This window comes from Lonchura striata, chromosome Z (assembly GCF_046129695.1).
Source record: "Lonchura striata isolate bLonStr1 chromosome Z, bLonStr1.mat, whole genome shotgun sequence".
Taxonomy (NCBI): Eukaryota; Metazoa; Chordata; class Aves; order Passeriformes; family Estrildidae; genus Lonchura; species Lonchura striata.
Window position 1 is genome coordinate 15,228,908 of NC_134642.1, and position 20,808 is coordinate 15,249,715.

Consider the following 20,808-nt stretch of genomic DNA (forward strand, 5'->3'; position numbering starts at 1 on the left):
AAAATATCAGGCCATTTGGCCATTTTATCAACATCTATTCTTACACAACACATACAAAATAATGAAATAGGCTAAGAGTGGAAGAGTGTTTATCCTGTGTTTTCGGAAATTTAGGTTTTTGTGCTACTGCAGCCAAGCATACTCAAAATACTGAACAGTTTAAATGTCATAAACAGAAGGCCAAGTACAAAGTCAAAAGGCTTCCAGGCAGAAAATGTCTTAGGAATGTCGGTGATCAAGATTCTTCTGCTGTAATCAGTAGTAAAAGAAAGAATAAAGGTAGTTTTTGAGGTAAGTTGAGATGTTATTTTGCTGCCATTAAAGATGGTTTCCCAAAGGTTGAATCAGGGTGTTCCTGGCTCAAGTGAACTCTGCAAGCAGCTGTGGATGAGCTTCTGATGAGAACAATAATTTTATTGAAAATAGATTTTTAAGAACAGGATGAGAATTCAGAGCCTGTACTGCGGTAATTTTATTATAGAAAAAAAAAAAAAAAGTTAGGATCTGGAGAGTGAAGATATGCAATAAATAGTGTCAGCTTTCAAATGTTCTTAATCTGGGAAATAGGAGTTGCATAACTTGTCGCAGCTGTTGTGTTGAAAATACATATTAGGTTAAATGTACATGCTGTAAAGTTTACCCACTTACCAGGATTTACTTTGTATTTTTTTTTACACTTGTTTTCTCTGACTTGTGATTAAGGAAGATTTATAAGAAAGCAGGATTGGACATCCACTAAGAATGCGAAATATTTTTAAATACTCCAGGGCAAATCACATGATAGTTTAACATGGAAGGGGATGTTTTCTATTTTTTTTTTTTTTTTTTTTTTTTTTTTTTTTTTTTTTTTTTTTTTCTCTTCACAAAGTTTGAGGAAACTTTTTTTCAGGAGACTAATGTGAGTGCTAGTAAGACCTATAGAAGTAGTTTCATTTTTGGTTTTCTTCCATGCTCTTGTTGTATGGAAGCAGGCCTGGGACCAAAGCATCTCTAACATTCCACTGCGTGAGAATTTATATTCTGCACAACACTTGTTAAGAAAACTGCCAGTATGTTTGAATGATGGCAAGTCATGTGCTAATTTGTAGGGTAGACTGATGGAGAGAAGGACAAAGGCATTAAAATATTTTTTTTCTGTCACACCTCAGCCAATGTATGAAATAAAAGGCTTATGCAGTATTTCAGTGAGGACATCCCTTCATTTTACTATATGAAATGAAAAGTCCATATGATCTTAGTTTTAAGTCATTGTTACTTAAAATCTTAGTTTATTTCACAGGCTTTAAAGATGACTATGATCTGATCAAGCACATAAAAAGGGGGTTACACCATCTAACTGGACTTCATAGTCAGGAAAAGTGTTCTGCGCTTTGTTAGTAGCAATGAAGATGTTCAGCTTAGTAATATGATACAGTAGAGTAGATCCAGTATAATCTATTGTGCTCAGACTATCTGTGGTTTAATGCACATTGCTGCATAGTATATGGTAACAGATAGCAGGTGTGATACAAGTTCCTGAAGGTGAAGCCCTTTGGAAATTGAAAGAACATTTAAGATGACCTTGTTAAGAGGTGGAGTAGTCACCACAGTTATAGATCTGATCTACTTTGTTCTGTTATACTCCATGTTAGACAAAATGGTTTTATAACCAAACAAAAATTACTATGATGGGGAGGAGGGAGATTTACATTAGCATGCATCTTTCTTTAGCTTGTAAATGATTGGGCATGTTAATTTTCAAGTAGCTGCCTTTTTATTTAAAAAATTATGTTAATGATTTTGTAGGCTTGAAAGTGTTACATCAATATTAGTTATCAAGACATTTAGAAAATTACAAGATTATATCTAATAGACATATTTTTGGCCCCAGTTAAAGAAACTTGAAAAGTCAGTTCTGTTACTCTATTCCAATAGTTTCATTTTTTCTAAGTAATTCCATCTTCAGAAATATCCAGAAAGATTAGAGTGCAGAACAGAAATGAAAATAAGTAGGTATATTTATTCATCTTGTCTGTCTGATTATTTCTGCATATACATTTGTGCCTGTGAAAAAGTGTTCTCCCTAAGGGCAGAAGCTTGATTGCAGACAGATCTACAAAACAGTTCTTTGCTGTAATTGAATAGAGGATCAGTAGATCAGCAAAGGTCACGGTTATTACTCTTACTGTTTACAGAAAAGTTAAGGATTAAATTTCTGAATATAAGGTGCTCAGTAGCAAATGAAAAAAAACCAAAAACCCAAACCGTCATTAGGGTACTTACCTTTTTGTTGGTTGTTTGCTATGTTGGTTGCTTGGTTGGCTGTTTGCTTGCTTGGTTGGGTTTTTTTTTTTGTTGTTGTTTAAATGCTGCTTTAATAGTGGGTGTTTTGAAGCTGCATGCTCCAAATAATGTGTCTATGTTGTCTGCTGGAACGAGTCCAATTGCATTTTCTGTCCTCTGTACCAAGCACTTAGCTGAGCTAGCTAACTGCAGCTGTTCCTTCTGCCATGGTTCCTGTTACCTCTTCCTGAGATTTTCTTGATAAATCGTTCGTTCCTAACTAGGTTAACTAATCCCTGAATAGTCCCTTCCTTTTTTTTTTTTTTTTTTTTTTTTTGGCAGGCATTGTTGGGTGGAAGAGCAGTATGGGTTTGGAAAAAGCTTAGATAGAAGTCCAAGCCTTTCTTGTCAGCTGATGTTATCCCCTTACCTGTTTCCTATGTGCTCCTGTCCCTGAAGGAAAATGTGCCCAGGCTTTTCAGCTGCTTCTCTGTCTCCCTTTTGCTACATCAGTTTGAAAGCCTGAGGGACTCAATTAAACGTGGACTTGGTTGTTTCAGAAATAGCACTGCGGCTGTTTTCACCAGTTGGTTTCCATCTTCACCACTGATGCATCTCTGTGGGATGCTAGACTGCACGTCCTTGAAAGGTTCTGGGGTTGTCCTTGCCTCCCAGCTTTCATCTAATTAAGGAGCTTGTGTGTGTGTGCTGTGCCAGGTCCTCAGCTGTGCCAGGCCCCTGATAGCTTGGAGGAACTGTGTGTTTTCTCTTTGGACCAGGTGAGGATTAGACCCGGATCTAGTTTAGGGAACATTTAAGCAGCAACAAAGGATGCTTTCTTGGATTTATTGTTAAAGTTGGAAAGGGATATACAAGAGAGCAGCTGATATAAATGCCTGTTTGCTCAGCTGTGAATGTAGACCCAATAATAATTCCTTTCTCATGCTGAAAGGGATTTTGGTTATATTCCCCCCCACCCCACTCCTTCAGTCTAGAACTTGTCAGGCTGAAAGCATACAAATTTTAGCATCTGGATTTGCAAGCTGATTTTCATATTTGTAATATCTGTTGTTTAAGAATTGGTGTGGATATAAAGCTGCCTTTAATCTCCAAAGTCAACTTTATGCTGATCCTCTTTACGTTGATATTTATTCTGCTCTCTCCTCTGTAAATACTGCTTTCTTTTAAAAAAGGGGGGAAATACTCCTTTCTTCAAAGTTCCACTAAGGAATGAGCAGAGCTGGACTAAATTGAGGTACAAGCTTAGTAGATGGCCTCTGGCAGCAGACAGCTGGTTGTAAAATGGACACTATCTCACTCCCCCTTGTTTACACAGTCTGTGCCAAAGTTGACAAACTAGACTGGCTGCTGGTATCTAACTGGTGGTGAATGATGTGTAGCAGCTACTGTGAGAAAATCACAGCAGAACATGTGCAGCAGGAGTGTTACAGTCCATTTCACCAGCAAAAAGATGTTTTTGTCTTCATTGAAGTTACTGTCCTGCAGTGATTACTTCATTTTGGAGTGTTCCTTAACTTGTGCTGTAAATGTCAGTTTGGAGCCTGAACACAAGATCTAAGTAGGCCACTTAAAAGGGCAAAGTAGCAAGTCATCCTGGCCTTGCATTGTGTGCCAGTCATTAGCAGAACCAAAAGCATTAGTGCGTTATCACGGAATATGCTGAGTTGGAAGGAAGTTGGAAGGACCAATCAGGCTCATTGAGCCCGACTCCTGGCTCTGCACAGAACACCCCAAGAATCACACTGTGTGCCTGAGAGCATTGTCCAAATGCTTACTGGACTCTGGCAGGCTTGGTGCTGCCACCACTATATTTATAACTAGCAGTCTTGGATGTGTTCCTGTCTCAAAAGGGGGGAAACTACAAAATACCTTTTTGCATTATGAAGTCCTCTGCCTGTTTTGGGTAGCATGACCTCGTTTTACTGTGCAGCTTGCAGCTACCTACACAAGGGAGTGTTTGTCCTACAGTACATGCAGTACCTAAAGAGAGGTACCTGCTGTCTCTCTTTAAATAACAGATCTGATGGCACAGTCTTTTTCTGAAAAGAGTAAAACAATCATGTAGCTGGTAAGAGACCACAAATTTCAAACTGCCTTACAAATTACTTGATTCCAGTTTGCCATGTTTATCCTTGATGTACTTGCTATTCCTTTGGATTGACATATGCAATATGTTCTTGGGGCAAAAGACATTTTGGTCTCACTGGTCTCAGGAGTTAGATATACTAAGAGGTATGCTAACTAGATGCTCAGAAGTACTGTGATTGGGTACTGTGGTTAGAGAACAGTTAAAAATGTATAAAGGATTTGAGCATTTCTTGTTACTCATTGCTAAAAGTATTTTTATTAGAAAAATGCAAGGTTGGAAGAAAAAAGAAATACGGGTAAGTGTTGCTCATTGAGACATGATGTGAAAAGTAAACAGAATAATGATGAACTGTGTGGTAGCTATGGCCTATTCACACGTGGTTGACCCTTTGGAAATCATTGCCTTTTTGACAGTGGCTGTGACTGAAACTGCAGGTATCAGGGGTTTTGTCCTCTTTTTAGGTATTTACATTTAATATTAAAGTCTTCTTGTCTGTTTCCTGTTCACTCATAGAGTGCAGAAGGAGAGGAAATACACAAGGACATCAGACTATAGGTCAAAATTAGGCTAACTTGAATTGTGTGCCTGTGACAGCAAGTCTGAAAAGGTAAAACCTGAAATGTGCAGATCCAGTTTGTGAAGTGTTTGGTAGCAAATGCAAGGCTTGGCTTTTCCTCTGCTTAAGTTGGTTACTGAGATCCATTCAGTCTTTGTATTCCTGAAGCACTGTCTTCCCAGCACCTCTTTTTTGCTCTGATTGTGGTGTGAAACTAACTCTGCAGAATAAACAGTTTGGCTTGTACAGTTCTGTATTGCAGCCTTTGACATACTTAATACAGAAATACATCACTTACAATCCACGTGAGTTCAATTGTGATCAAACTGAAAAGTGTTAAGGGAAATCCTTATGTCAGTCGGTGTAATGTTACAGTAGTTTGAAGCTAATGTGTGATCTATTTCAGAGAGCTATTTTGTGAACCATAAAGAATTTAAGTAAAATAAATGGAAAATGTAACATAGTTACAATGCAGACAGCAGGTTTCAGTGATTAGGTCTCTAACAAAATTACATTAATTTTGGCCAGGTTAAATCTACACTGAATATTAGGCATTATTAAAAAGTTGCTGTTTGCAAATACAGTAATAGCAATGTCTGTTAAAGGCTAGGATTTTTTTACCTGCCATAAAATCAAGAAGTCATTATTTGCTTTTCTGTACAGCAGTTTTTATGCATATGCATGAAGTATGCCTATTTAATATGGCATGAAAGGAGTATTCTCTCATACTTTAGGCTTAGTGCTAAAAGGCAGAAACACGTTAATGTGTGATGCACTTCCCTCTGACACTGAGCTATCACAGAACTTAGAGCCACTGTTTTGTCTTCCTGGAAAGCCCTTGGTGCTGCATGTCTGTCCAGCTTGGTTAATGGTTACTGGAAGGCAAGCTTCATTGTGGCATCCCTCCAGTAGTTGGTAGCTAAAGAGATGGAAGTTTTCTAAAACATCTCTAGTAATTTATTTTTTAAAAATTAAGCCTAATGAGCTTTAAAGCAGTTTAGTCCCTCAAATGACTTAAAGTTGTCTGGTTGGAAAAAGTCCATGACACAAGTACTATTTGGTATGCAAAATATTTTAAACTTACTTTTGAAATGGAGCTAGTGGGAGCTACCTTTCTGCTGGAAACTGACTTTCTTACAGCATTTAGTGCTCAGTCACTTGGCAAAGTGAACGGTTGCAAAGGTGGTAACACTAACTAGAAATTGCAAGCAGGCTTTTGCAAATTTTTTTTGTTTTGAGAAATGAGTTTATAGCTTGTATACTAGCTTTCAGACAGGTTTCATTTGTTCAAATAATGACAGACATAGCTGAGTTAGTAAAATGGTAACAATCAAATCAGAGCTTTACTCATGTGTACCTTTGTTTACAGCCTTGTGTTAATCAGTTTTCAGAGATCCAAGTAAAAGAATCAGCAGAACTGACCCTTTGAGCTTTGAAATAGCAAGTTTTATCCTGATGCACTTTGAAATTGCTGAGATTAAAAAAAATTCCCTGAAGCAAGAAATGTAGTATCTTGTATGGTTCTTAATTTCTCTGTTTTTGTATGCCAGGATACCGGAAAAAGATGCAATTAATGGAAGAGTCAGTTTTAAATTAGACTTGATTGTGGTTGCATGGGGAAAAGGAAGGGCACTTAAGAGAATCTTACCAGAATCACTATAGCAACAGCTCACTTCATCATTCCCTGTGTATTTTCTCAGCCTGCGATACTGTCTATACAGTATTAGTGATATTTTTATTCAAAACCAATAATTTAAATTATAAGTCCTGAATTGTTAGTCACAGAGAGCTGTGTCCCTTACAGTCAATAGTTTGGGGAGATATTGGGTTTTTCATTATTGTTATTTTTATGACGCAACCTTTTCTTCGTAATCATCACTCTTTGAGTGAATTTCATCTTTATGGTGAAAATAGTATAGATTTTTCACATGTGTGAGAAGAAAATTGGATTGTCTTTTTTTAAAAGGATTGGGAGAGGTGAAAGGTGGTGGGTAACTATTATCCTGGGAAAAGGAGAAAAATAAAAGTACTCTATTCTAAAATCTGTTTATTTGGTTTCCTTCATTGCAGTTCGCCTCATCATTTTGTTAAATCAAAAAGGGGCGTTGCTTTATTCATAGTTTGCATTTGAAATAAAACTGAATGTAATAAATTTATTTCCTTCATGAGACTAAAGCAGGCATCACCTTTTTTTGGTAGCAGTATTCTTTCATCTAGGAGGATCCCCAAGTGTCCATTTCTTCTGAGCTCGCTAGTGACCTTCCCTTTAACCTAGAACAAGGAATTGTGTTGATACTGGATTTTTAAATGTTAAGGTCTTCAGCTTCTTTGAGTGTCATCCTATTTCAGGTTAGGCATACAGAGCATGTTAAGCTAAACTGACACAGACTAGGTCACATTCTTCTTAGAAGTGAACTTCCATTGGAGTTGTGCCAGGGAGTGCATAATTCTGAAGTACTATGAATCTTCATGACTAGGGTAGCTTTTTAGGAAACACATTTAGCAGCCTCAAAGAGTTTTCCCAAGGACAAAGAGTTTATACTGAGTATATGTTGTTTGAGCCTTGGATTTGCTTTTTCAGTCTGAACTAATTATAATAAAGATTTGAAGCATTTAAGGTATAGGATATTAATCAGGTTGCCTGAAGGATTGCTGCTTTGTGCTTTGCAAATATTTCTAAGGAGGTTCAGGGCTGCTTGGTGTAACCTGCTGGCAGAAGGTTGGAAGAGCAGGTCCCCTGCAGTTCTGTTATGTTGACTGCATCTGGATGGAAGGATTGATAAATAATTCAGATTTTTTTTTTCAGGAGTACCAGTAGTTGTTTAAAATATTGCAATACCAGAAATACCAATAAATTGGTTTAAACTTTGCCATAGGCTCCTTATCTGTTGTTTTGCTATTTCTTTTGTGATGGCTCTTAGGTCTATTTATGTGTAAGCAAAGTATTTATGCTGTGGTAAACTGCTTGTCCATTCATACATTATCTTAAGACTTAAAAAATTTAGGATTTTGCAACTCTTTGATCATACTGTTTTTTAAACTTTTAATGTAATAAGGGTTATTCCTTATGTTTTACTCTCGAAGATGCCTTAAATTCATCGAAAGGAGGAAGAGCATTTAGTGATAAGAGGCTGACAACAATGGGTAGGAAAAAAAGAAAAACTGTCAAACTAGCTAGGTTAATAAAGAGTAAACTACATCCTAGCTGGTATATGGTGAATGCTGTGTGATAGTTACTGTTAGAAAGAGACTTTGAGAAGCTGAGCTTTCTGTGCATTAATGTGGTTTTGAGCAATGCAATAGCTACCCTGAAGCAACTGAATTTTCTCCCTTCAGTTGTTGGTAGAGGGAAGTTACCCAGGTGATATTTTGAGTCTTCCTAAATAAATGTGTAGTAGGTACTTCTAGCCAAAATATCTACTTTTCCAAATCTAGTCTTATTACTAAGCTTAAGGATTAAGAAATAGGTAAACTTGTAAAGTGAAATGAAAGGAAATAAAAACTTAATGTGGTATAACATGAAACAAGACATGATACTGAAAATATTCTTAAGGTCTCCTGCTCAGCCTTGATGTTTGACTGTGGTTCTGTACTGTCGTTTCTCCACATCTGATCATTTAGGTCTATTTTGGGGCCATCGTCAGACATGCATTAGTGGTATAAGAGCTCTGTGCAAATCTTGAAAAAAATGTTGTGCATGAAATATGAATTCATGTGGATGTGGAAGGAGCTTAGTTTAGAAGAATTAATTACACCATCAAAGCAATCAAGTTAAATAAATTCAAAATATAAGACAGGGGAAAGTCAATAAAAATTAGAATACAATAGGGGCTGAATATGTGTTTTCAGGGAGTCTGCAAACCAATTTTCTGCTTGAAAATGTGTAAGATTTTGCCTCAGCCCTAGACTATGGTCTGTTACAGTTGTCATATCTAATTTTTTAACCTGTCCTATTACTGCTTTTGATAATGGATTTCTTAAAGTACACATACTTCTTGAGTTTTTCATTTCAATACAAAAGCAGTATGTTCCCTCTGTTTTTGAGTGTAGGCACTTAATGTGTGAGGTATTTCCTATAGGACTGGTAGGTTTACACATCAAATTATTACATGATTTATACAAGAAGGAGGAAAGCTAAAAGGGCAGGCAAAGAAAAGATGGAAAAATACAGTTCTGTTTATTTTAAAAAGGAAATTTCTGTCAATAATGATTGCTCTTCCAGGATTGTTTTCTTTGACACTGATGTATAAGCAATGCCTCTGGGTCCATTTAAAATGTAGATGATTTCCCCCAAAGCTTGTGGCTTGAAATGACAAACAAAGGGGGAGTTCTGGGTGACAGCCTTCCAGTTTCCAAGCTAAGCCTGCCTGGAATCCATTTGATCATTATGCATTGTAGCTGAAAAAATGTGCCTGGGAAGAAAAAAACATGACATTGTTAATATGCTTCTCAGCTCTGTATGACTCATGTAAAATGTGGAGTTGCTTTGGATTCATTCCATTGAGATATCTTCTTCCTGGTTTGCAGTGATATTTCCTATTATATTTATTAATTTTAAGTCTCTGCTTTGCGTTGGACTTTGTAGAATTGTAAGTGGATTAGAAGAAATCTGGCACTCTTCCTTCCTGTTGAAAATATATGAACATGCAGACCCATGTTTCTCTCTAGTTTTAAAAGAAGAGAGATAGGAAGTGTAGGATGTATGGATCATTACAAGATGCTTTATCATTAGGTCAGGTAAAGGTGGAGAAAGGAAGGATCTCTTCATTCTGTTTCACAGAGCAGGGGAGAATGGGGAAGAGAAAAATAGTGTCTTGCACAAGGATAGCTTCTGGGAGTACCAGTAATTGGACTGGCCCTTAAGAAAGCCATGGAGTACAAAATGGAATTTGTGATCAGCAAAGAACGGGAACCGATCTGCTGAGCTGGTTTTCCCTCTATAGTACCCAGGAGGAGCAGAGCGCAGCTCTTCCTCATGGTATGTCACTTCTACAGCACTTTCTCTTCTGTAGTGCAGCAAATTTTCCTTCACCGTCTTCCTCATTTGTGACTGTCCCCAGAGCAATGAAGGGCCCTCTGTCAACCTAGGGAAAAGAATGCAGACCAGCAGGGGGTGGTTCTGTTTGCTCTCAGGTTTGCTGCATTACTTCCCTTGAGAAGACAGGGTGTGTGAAAGCAGCTAGAGTGCATCACCACTTGATGGCACAAACAAAATTGCAAGACTGAAATAAATTAGTAGGGCAGGAATTCAGCTTTTCTGCGGTGTGTGAGGACCAATATAAATAAGTCATGCTTGCTATAGTAGTACAGCACCCCATGAAGCACTCTCAGCATCTGTTAAACTTTTTTATTGTTCAGTTTCTTTCACACAGCGTGAGTACCCCAGCACAGTTGAAAATAATGAGCAGTAGGGCTTTATGTGGTAACTTAGTGATCTGACAATGTAGCCCAATGTGCTGGCCTGTTCTGGTTGCCTTGTACTGATGCTGTACACTCCTATCTCTTCTTCCAAGTTACAATCATTTTGCAAGTACAAGACAACTGTTAGTGAAAATCAAGTTTCTGGACTGCGTAATTTGAACAGCCTTTAAAAAGAAAAAGAATCCTCTTGAGTACTGCATTGTCTACTTTTAAATTCACAATGAGCTTGATATTTCAGGCTCTCCCTGTATTACCAGTATTTCTGGTTTTATTCCCCATGGAGGCTGATGTTCTCATTCAATGACTGGAAGGATGACCATATTGATTCTTTAGCCATTAGCATTAAAGTGTACCAACAGAGAGCTTCTCTAATATTGTTACAGTTCCTTCTTGTTTTTTTTTTTTTTCTGAACACATTATAAGAATCTTGGGCTTCTCAGGTTTTTATTAGTTCTCAGAAAAATGAGTGTCAGCACCAGACATCTGCAAGATAACCTTCTGGTCTCTCCATTAAACACACAGCAGTTGCTTTGATTTCCTTTATTTAATTCATTCTGAATCCTCTTTTTTTTATGTAGTTTTAACTTCCTTCTGTCTTTTCATCTGTCCTTGAACATATTGCCTTGCTTAATTATATCCTGTTTGGTGGACATAGAGAAGGAGGAGGATGTTAATGCTTGTCAAAATGATGAGCAACCTCCTCTTTTTCCTGATTCCATTTAAAATAAAAGTGCCTGCAACAACATTTGTTTGATTTTTTAATTGTAAAAAACAGATACTCTGTTGGTTTCTCTTCTCAGCTAGTACAACAGAGACAGAACTTATCCCAGCATTAACAATTAAATCAAAGCCAATTAAAGTTTGCAGTGTCATTGTTCACCTTTCATTTCCAATTCTCCTACAACATCATGGATTAATGGAAGTGTCTAGTGTTGAGGGGTCTTGTACATGCATATATATTGCATTCAGACACCAGTTCCCTCTTCATTTCCATGCAACTAACTTGTAATTAATTGTTAGGATTAACCAGAAAATTACTTTGTTGAGAAGAACTTTAATTTTTATTTGCATAACACCTAGGGCAGGCAAGACGTGATTTGAGCATAAAGATCAGTATAAAGATATTAATAGTAACATACATACAGTAATTATGTATGAAAAAATCTGTGGTTGTCATACACACACACGTACATGCGCAAAAATCAGTCCCAGCCCTATAAAAGCTGATGTGCAGATTTTTTACAAGGTTTTATAACATATGTCTGGATTTTGTGCATATTGATTCCAGCAATGAGTGTTGATCGATGATTGGCTTCATTCTGTTTCTAGGCTATATTATATCCCTGTTAGGCCTTTTGCTGTCCAAATCCAGTTTTACTCTGAAACCTAGAAGATTCCATTACAGCAAGCTTTAGCAATCCCAGGGTGCAGGAAGTATTGGAGTGCTCTTTCTCACTGTGGTGTACTCAAGAGAATAAACAGAACTGTGAAACAAAGTTGAATATTCAAATGCGTTAAAAACAGCTGGTTGGGTTGTTTGTTGTTGTTGTTTTTTGAATACTTGCTTTTAATTTGCAAAGATTGTATTAGTAGAAAACGTAAATATTTGAGAGTATCAGCATCACACTTTTTGAAAGACAAGTCTGTTGTTTTCCACTGGTGAAACAATATAAGCATTTAATGAAACTTGAAAATATGTCAGCAGCATTATTGCTGGGTGCTGGTGTTCCAGCTGGACCCTTCTTAAATTGCTGGTGAAAAAGTCTGTAGCACTTAGATAAGTTTTTCATCAAAGTATGATTAAATCCAAATTCCTGTAACTGAATTTGTCCATGACACAGGACTTTAGTGAAAGCAAATATACATTCTTGCTACTCTTAAGTATTTGAGCTCCAGGGAGAAGTAAATGGAAAGCAATTACAGCACCAGAATGCTTGTAATTTAATATTCAAAGCATGCTTTTCTTTGGCTATTAAATTCTAATTTAATGGGGAGATTTCTATGCCACTTACAGTACTTATATTTAGACTCTGTAGTTGTTTAGATCCACTTTTGGCATGGCTGTCTTCATCGTTCTGAAGGCTGCCTAGCTGCAGTACTTTTCCAGCCTTGGTCATGTGTGTAGCCCTCAGTGACAGACAAGAGATTTACTGAGGGGGAAAGGGGATTGGTGGCCACATTAATCTGATAAACGTTCTGGAAAGCACGCTTACTCAGATGGAAGAGTCTACCCTGCCTCTAAATGGTGCTGCAGCTTGGCTTGGGGCTACAGCATCTGCACATGAGCTCAGCTCAGTCCTTGGTGTTCTTTACAGAAAGTGGCAGTCACTTCTGTGCTGGGGGCTGAGATCAGTTTTTGTTTGAATTGAGAAAGACTGCATACATCTCTTCACACAAGAGTATGAAATTCAGCTCAGAACCAAGGCAGCAGCTCCTACCACTGAACTTTTAACTGATGCTTGGATAATTGTCAAAGCTAAAGTTCCATGTGCTTTTTGTCACCATTTGTTCAAATACAGAGCAAAGTGTATGTGTCTGAATAAGGATGCAATTAAATTAAAAGTATTTAATTTTACAAATTGGTGGAGCGCAGGAGTGGTTTGCCTTGGAAGACTGCTGAAGTTATGGCATGAGGTGTCTCAGAATAGATTAAACTGGTGCAGAGAGGCGAGGAAAGGCTTTCCAGCAGGTTCCTCGTGCATGAGCTATGCCTCACTGATGAAACATTTCTAAGGCAAATGGAGCATGCAGCAGCCCAGGGATGACCTGTACTGAGGCATAATGAATTCTTAACTGGAGAAGTGAGGCATGATTTAGAAAGCGTGAGAGACACCAGATTACACAAGCTCCAACGTTTCAAATGCGGATATATTTTGATGTAATTCTGATACTTGCTGACATTATCAGTCATAGCTCTTTGACAAGCACAGCAACATTATACATCAAAATGTTATATAATGCAATCTTACACAATCAGAAGGACAATGTCAGAACATACTACAGTATTTACACCAGTCTCCGTTGGTCTTCATAAATGTACCAAACTGTTATTTTTTGGTATTCTTTTTTTTCAAGAAAAAAGCAATAGGCTTTCAGGAAAGTGAGAAGTTTAAATATTATGCATTTGTAAAAAATATCAGATTCCCCTTTGTACATACTATTTACGTGCCAAAGTTTTGTTTCTCTTCCTTGAAAGGACTATCTGGAGCTCTTTAGAGAGCAGTGATTGACTGCCAAGTCAAACATGGAGAAATTTTTATCTGAGTTCACAAATTGTGAGGTTTTGAAACTCATAGTTGGGTTGATTACAGAGTTTGTTTATGTGGTAGCAGAGTCATATTGTCACCAGAACTTTTTTTCATCTTTAGGTTTAGGCATAGCCCAAATTGCTGGTACTTAAGAGACTGGACCATTCACAGCTGGATCAGACAGTGCCTAAAATACAATGCTCAAGATAAAGCCTTATACACAATACAAAACAAGGTAAGTTTTACCAAAAAACAGACACGAATATATTTGATTGGCTTTTGATTCAAGTGTGGCTTGACAGGAATTCCTGTTGCAGCCAGGTCCTGCAGACCATAGTTTGAAGTTCAGATTTATTTATCAGAATACAAATTACTATTGCAGTTGAATTTTAGCAATGGCTTTTTTACGGTTTTTAAATTCTCTCTTTTCTCAGAAAGCTTTTTGGTTTTAAATAATATTGGTGTCCAAGACGTGTTAATTGCAGGGGAGGCATAATAACATGATAGGCAGTACCATTCCTTCTGCAAAAGGCTCAGATAAAATGATAAAACAAATCCAGTGCATCAGAAGTTGGAGGGCCTACATCACAGGAGCCATGCTAATCTCTTGTGTTGTTTGACTGTACATTGCACCAATGTGCAGTGTCGTGGTTCTGCTCTTTCTGGTATCTGCAGCATTGTGCTTGCAAAGATTTGAACAGCACACTTGCACACAACTTCTTTTCTTTCTTTTCTTCAGGTTCAGTATGGAATTTTTCCAGATAATTTTACATTCAATATTTTGCTGGATTGCTTTATAAAGCAGAAGAAATATGAAGGTAAGAAAACACATACCATTACTGCATTCTTAGTTATATATATTATATTTATATTTATATATTTATATTTACAGAGTTTTTTTTTTAGACTAAAAACTTGTAGGCATATTTTTTCCTAAATTCAACATAAAATGCAACTTCACCTTCCCTTTAAGGATTTTCTGCATGTTTTTCTCTTGTTTTTGTTGGGATTTTATTTTTTTTATAGTTTTGAAACTTGCATGATTCACAGTTTCTACTGTTATTAATCCTATTGCAAGTGTAAACCATCTTCTTCGGTTACATCATTTTCAGTCTGACATATGTCGTACTGATATGATAGAACTTATTAGTGACAATTAATTAGAGTGTTACCAGAATTAAAATGTGTGTTGGTATTCGTCTTCCATACATTTAACTGTTCAAAAAGCTACATATATAAACTATTTGTGTAGGCTTTCAGACTGTCAGTGGAGCAAGCCAGCTATGCTGAATTGCCATATTGGAACTACCTCTCATGTTTGAGGACAGATAGTGATTTTAATGACTGATTTTAATTTCACTGCAGGTTTTCTAGTACTGTAAACTTGCAGTAAGGTTTCCTTTGCATAAAGCTCTTCTAAAACAGATAATAGAAAGGAACTGAAAGATTTTGCTAAACAATAAATTAATACATGCAATTTTTTTACTTTGGGACATACCCCCTCTGTCTTTGAATCCCCCCATAGTTTTTCTATATTTATTTTCTGTGTAAAGCTGAAGTCCTTTTTCCAAACTGTCCTTCCTGATAGGAGTGTCACTGAAACTACATGTAGAGCTTCTCTAGAGCATTGTTTGCTGAATAGACCATTGTGGATGATCTGTGACAACAGTTCTTACCCTTTGTACTCCAGTCACCCTAAGGCTAATGAAGTTAAGCCCGTTTTCTCTTGTTTGTAATCAAAACACAAGAACAAAGAAATATTTTTTTAAAATTTTTTAGTGATTGAAGAGCTGAGGAAAGAGCCAACTGAAATGTGTAGAGCTAAGATGATTTTAAGAACTCCTTGGCTGTAGTTTCATGCTGTTCAACCCATTCTTCCTTCTTGCAGTGTGTTTGAGCAACCCAAAGGAATAAGACTAATTCTGTAGGTGTATTCTAGTTGCAGGAAATGTTTTATTTTCTGTTTAACTATTGCAAAGCATACTGCAGCAATAAAGTGTCACTGAACATGAGTGGGTGCAAAAGGAAGATACGTATTGGAAGCTCTGCTGATTAAGTATTGTTTTCCTCCATAGATGCTATGTCAGTAGTTACAGAGATCATGCTCCAAGAAAGTTTTGATGAATTATCAACACAGCTTCTTTCTCTCTATGTTTTATACCAGTACCTGGCAACCAAGTCTGAACATACGGTAAGCTGACCACACTCAGAAAGATACACAAAACTTCTGCTTCCAAGTGTTGTGATGCAGTCAATTAGACATTCAATCATGAACATATTTTATAACCTCTAAGTTTACGTGGGGGATAAAAAATGGGGGAAATATTTTTTCTCATTATTTTTGCAACTGCAGAAGGAAGAAAGGAAAAAAGAAAGAACCAAGTATGAAAACCATCAAATCACTCGTCACCCCTTTTGCCCTTTCTCTGAAAGGGAGGGTGTGTAGGGATTTTCAGATGTAATGTGTGCCCATTTGAAGGACATGAACTGATACTTCAGTTCAAAGCAGACTCTATCGATTGCCGCTAAAAAAAGTCAGCTATTATATAGAATCCCATTGAGCTTAGTATTGCTCACCATCAGAGCTTGGTAACGGTCATGTTGCAGAATTATAATGCATTTTTACTAGGTTTTTTTAGTATCCCAGTTGGCTTTGGGAGTATAGCTTCTTATTACCTATCTGTTTGAAAATTAATTTTGTTATGTTTCTCCTAACTCCAGGGATTATGAGTTTATTATTTACAGCTTGCTTGCTTTAAGCCTGAATGACAGTTCAGGGTCTTGGAAGTGGCATTATTCTACCTTTGGAGAAGGGGCTCAGTCAGTAAAGGGCTCAGCCATGATCTCTGTAGGAAGCTATTTTTAATGTAATTTGCTCAAGCCTTCAATAGCATGTTGTCATCTATATAGCAAATGCTTGACACCTCCATCTGTGTTACATGAAGGATCTTCCAAAACACATTTTACAGGTGCCTTCAGGTTTTACCCAATTGGGTTGTAATTTGAGTTTTCACCAAAGAAGAGAAAAGCGCATTTACTGTTTTGGATATTCTCTTCATTCCTTAGAAATAAAGCATGCTTAGTCACTATGAAAAGCAAAGGGATGAAAATCTCATTTTTCCATTGTGTTTGTCCACGTTTGTATATCCGTACTGCGGAGATGCGCATTTGTCAGTATTTGTAGTGCTTCATGGAAGCTGAATGTGCAAGCAAAGGTGGTATGAACATAAGACATGTTTAAAGCAAGGTTATTTATATAGCTATGACTTATTTAATATGAATTTTGAAGTAATCCCATCCAAAGACAGCAATGAAATTATATTTTTATTCGTATACACCATTCAAAGTACCATTCAATGCCTTGTAATCTTCAGAACCAGTTTTCTGTGTTCGGTTCAGATGTAGGGGTAAAAATAGTAAGAAGAACTTTCTTGCAAAATTTCAATCACTCACGTATTAGTCTTCTGGAAAGGGAGTTGTTCCTCAGTACAGTCTGTACTGTTCCTCAGGACACATATACTGTAACTAAACTCTGGGCATGTTTAATGATTCTTTACTTTATTGCTGAGATGTGATGAAAGCTGTGCATGCTGTCTTTGCTGCCATTTTATATTTGTATTTGTTAAAGGAACACTTACTTAGTCGATACATTATTTGCAGTGGGAAGAAGAGAGAAATATTGGAGCTTCGCTATTGCTTACGGGTCTAAAGCAAAGTAACACTGTGGGTTTTAGTTCCCAGCTCTATGGCTATGCATTCCTTGGTAAGTTCTACCTCCCTCATTGTCAGCTTTCCCCTCTTGTCTTCAGAGCCTGAACTAAATTGGCATCTTTGTTTTATTAAAATGTAATCAAGGAGAAGGCAAAGGAGAAAAAGAAATAGTGGAAGGACAATTTCAGAGTTACGATTGAACCTGTTTTGTAGGCCTGGAGGGTAGTACTGGTTTGAATTTGATTCATCAGAAAGCTTCAGAACCAGTTGTAGTGCTCATTGCATGTTTGGGTTAGATGTTGAAAGAGAGAAGATATTCTGAATAACAGTGGGATTTGTTTGTTGGCTGAACAACAAATCATAAAAAAAAATACCCTAAAGTACAGATTTCTATGACACACATTATAAGGTTATGGACAACAGGGTCTTTCTGGTTAATGAACATCTTAAAATAACCTTTAAACCTTATGAGATGGGAGAGCACACCCTGGAACACACTATGGTTAGAACTTTTAGTAATCATTGTAAAGTAAATGTTGGGGTTGTGAACAGCAGATAGCAGTGCTATATAGTATTAAAGAGAAGTTACAGTATATTCAGAATTGAAGGGAAGGGAAATGGGCAAACAATTCTTGAATTTCCTCTGACTCTTTAGTGGAATATGGTAGAGATGGATATGGTTTTGTTCTTCTCTACAAAATGATTATTCACTAGAAAGTAAGTACTCAACAATTTATTGTAAATTTTTGTTTCATTACTGCATTATTGAGGGTAATAAAAAGTGAATTTGTTCTTCAAATGTCACCTCAAAATATGATGTGTGGTGGCAGAGTTAGGATGCTGATTTGTATTTATCATGACTGTAAAAAACCCCTAACTTTCAGCCAAAAAGAGGGATAAATGTGAAAACTAATTTGAAAGCAGGATTTTTCAAAGTGCTGTAGTTCATAATCCAATGGAGATACTGTTACAGACAACGACTTTACTGTCCAGTTGGCATTCAGTTTGGAGAGTTTTAAATGTCATATAGATTAGTAGAGTAGTAGCTGTATTTCAAAAATGCACTTCACTCTTTTCTGAGAGCAGTAGTGCTTGGTCCATGACATTGACTTTCAGTGGATCAAAAGCTATTTACTGTTATGTCACATATATCAAAGTCTTGCCAACACTAATGGAACTGACCTCTGAGAGAGAAAAAGATGTCTACAGGCACAGAGTGACCTCAAGCACCTCAGCTATTTTAATTTAGCCATGGTCCATAGGTTTTGTCTGTGCACTTACTACCTTGCTTTTCCTAAATTGTTCTCTTCCATGTAAAGAGGGTGTGTCTCATAGTTTTGTCTTATTATAGCCAGAGTGCAGGTTGAATTGGGAGCTTGGACACAACTCCTGTAAGCTACACTTGAAGAGGTAATATCTGTTATGCTGACAATAACAAGATCAAAGCCCAAGAGTGGCAATCATTGTAAATTGCATCTACTACAATGTCATGTGTGCTTCCTCTATTATGCAGGAGTTTTGTGATCTCAAGTAATTACTGGCAGAAAAAAGCCACTTTGCAAGTGGTGTAGTACATCACAGGTCATGCTAAAATCAATGAACACGTTGTTGCACAGATTGTCTGATATCAAAAACTAGAATTTGCTTTTTGGCAGGTGTCCTGTATTTTCCTTAGGAAGCCTAAGCAGAAACAGGGGTAGTAAGCTGAGCACTTAGCCATAATATGTGCTGTTATGGGTGAGTAAACCCTAGAGGCCACAGAGGTAAATCTGGAGAATCAGATTTAGTGCATACATGCTCCATAGTCAGCTGAAAGGTAAGGAGACATTTGTCTGAGATCTTCAGGCATCCTTCTACAAGCTGCTGTTACAAAGCCAGACAACCAGAAAACCTGACCACTTACTCTGATTTCCATCTCGGCAAATTTCTGGGTGAGGGGGAATGAGGAGGTACCAGAAACATGCACTTAATTAGATGAAGTTGAGCAAAAAAGAGGCACATTAATAAAATTAGAGCAATGGAAATTCTTTCAGAAAAACTTTGTAGGTGTTTTTTTTTACCACTGAAGCCAAGACACTTGCTAAAATCCAGAGCCAACCTATACAGGTTCCATTAAGATTCAGATATTGAAACACTAACAATAAAGTGTGTTTTTATCACAGGGAAGGTGGAGTTGACAAAAGGATTAAGAGCTGTATACCATCTAATGCCACTGATGTGGACACCTGGATATTTAAATAGAGCCTTGCAAGTGATGGAGAATGTGGCTTCATTGTCAGGGGACATCAAAATCTGTAAAGAAGCTGTAAGTATAAAGGCTGCAACCTACTGAACAAGGGGAATTTAATATTAAACAAACTTCAATAAAACCTGTGAATTCTATGCTTTGTTAATGAAAAGATGCCCTGCAAACTTCAGAGGCCTTTACAAGACAGGAGAAATAATATTTAGAACAGAATCAGTGCTTAAGTTGATGAGCCAGTGATGATGTCTGCTGGCATGTCCTTGGCAGTGAATGTGTGCTGCTGCCACAGACCATTTAAGTAAGTTTTCTAAGCCTTGCCCTCCCTTTAGAGACACCTGTGTCTGTGTCAAAGGAAACGTGTCTGTAGGGATAGGAAGACAACTTTGTTTCTCAAGTTTTTGAAACCACTCAGAGACATATTTTTTAGTAGTGAGGATGAACTGTCACATCTTCTTGCCCTTATGGCTAATTGTATGTATTCTGTGACCTCAGATGATGTCCTGAGTGGTACTGGTCCAAAAAGCCAACAGAGTGATTTCTAGAATGTTTGTACTGCCCTACAGGGAGGATGGCTAGATTCAGTCCATTTATGAGGTCGGCACTACCTAAGGGACTTGGGGCTTAGGAGTGTTGTGGCAAATCAGGCTGATCCTGGCAAATCAGGCTGATCCTGGAATCAGACAGTTTAGGAGTAACTTAGTATGTCACTATGACATGGGCTGGAGCATAGAAACATCACAGAGGTCTCTCCTTCTCTTCTTGGTACTTTTTCCTAAGGTGTCACTGATAGTGGGAGCCTCCTTTTTGCTTATGTCACTACTAAACTTGCAGTCTCCCCTGACAAGCAGAAGTCTGGGGCACTGCTCAGCAGGTACTCCTACCTATTGCTCTATTTTCTGAAGCTTCTCCAAAAATAATACTGGATAGTCCAAGACAGGTCACATCTGTGACTTCCACCATTTTGAGTTACCTCTTCAGGTGTGTGGTTTTGGAGGTGTCTTTCTTACTTGAAGTCTGAAGAATTCAACTTAATACACTTGTGATTTTTTTCTGCTTACAAACCCTAGACAAATTTGGGAATTCCTTGTCTTGCTCTGGGTTGTAGATGAACATCCTGGTGTTGAAACAGGGCTGTATGTCTCTGGTAACCATAGATCCATAGAGAATCCTATCTGTCTGCGTACTGATACTCTAAAAATAGTAAGTGCTATTAATTCCTAGAAATGATATCTGTATAGAGGTACTTTTTACTTTG

General features: G+C 37.4%; 1 protein-coding gene across 1 annotated transcript in view; it reads left to right on the plus strand.

The window, feature by feature from the left end:
* The window catches only part of MRPS27 (mitochondrial ribosomal protein S27), a 38,348-nt gene that overhangs the window by 12,570 nt on the left and 4,970 nt on the right, over positions 1-20,808 (plus strand). The window contains exons 5-9 of the mRNA XM_021531758.2: positions 13,718-13,832; positions 14,337-14,415; positions 15,673-15,788; positions 17,258-17,360; positions 19,471-19,613. Of these exons, the coding sequence (XP_021387433.2) occupies positions 13,718-13,832; positions 14,337-14,415; positions 15,673-15,788; positions 17,258-17,360; positions 19,471-19,613 (556 nt within the window). The remainder of the gene's footprint in view (positions 1-13,717; positions 13,833-14,336; positions 14,416-15,672; positions 15,789-17,257; positions 17,361-19,470; positions 19,614-20,808) is intronic.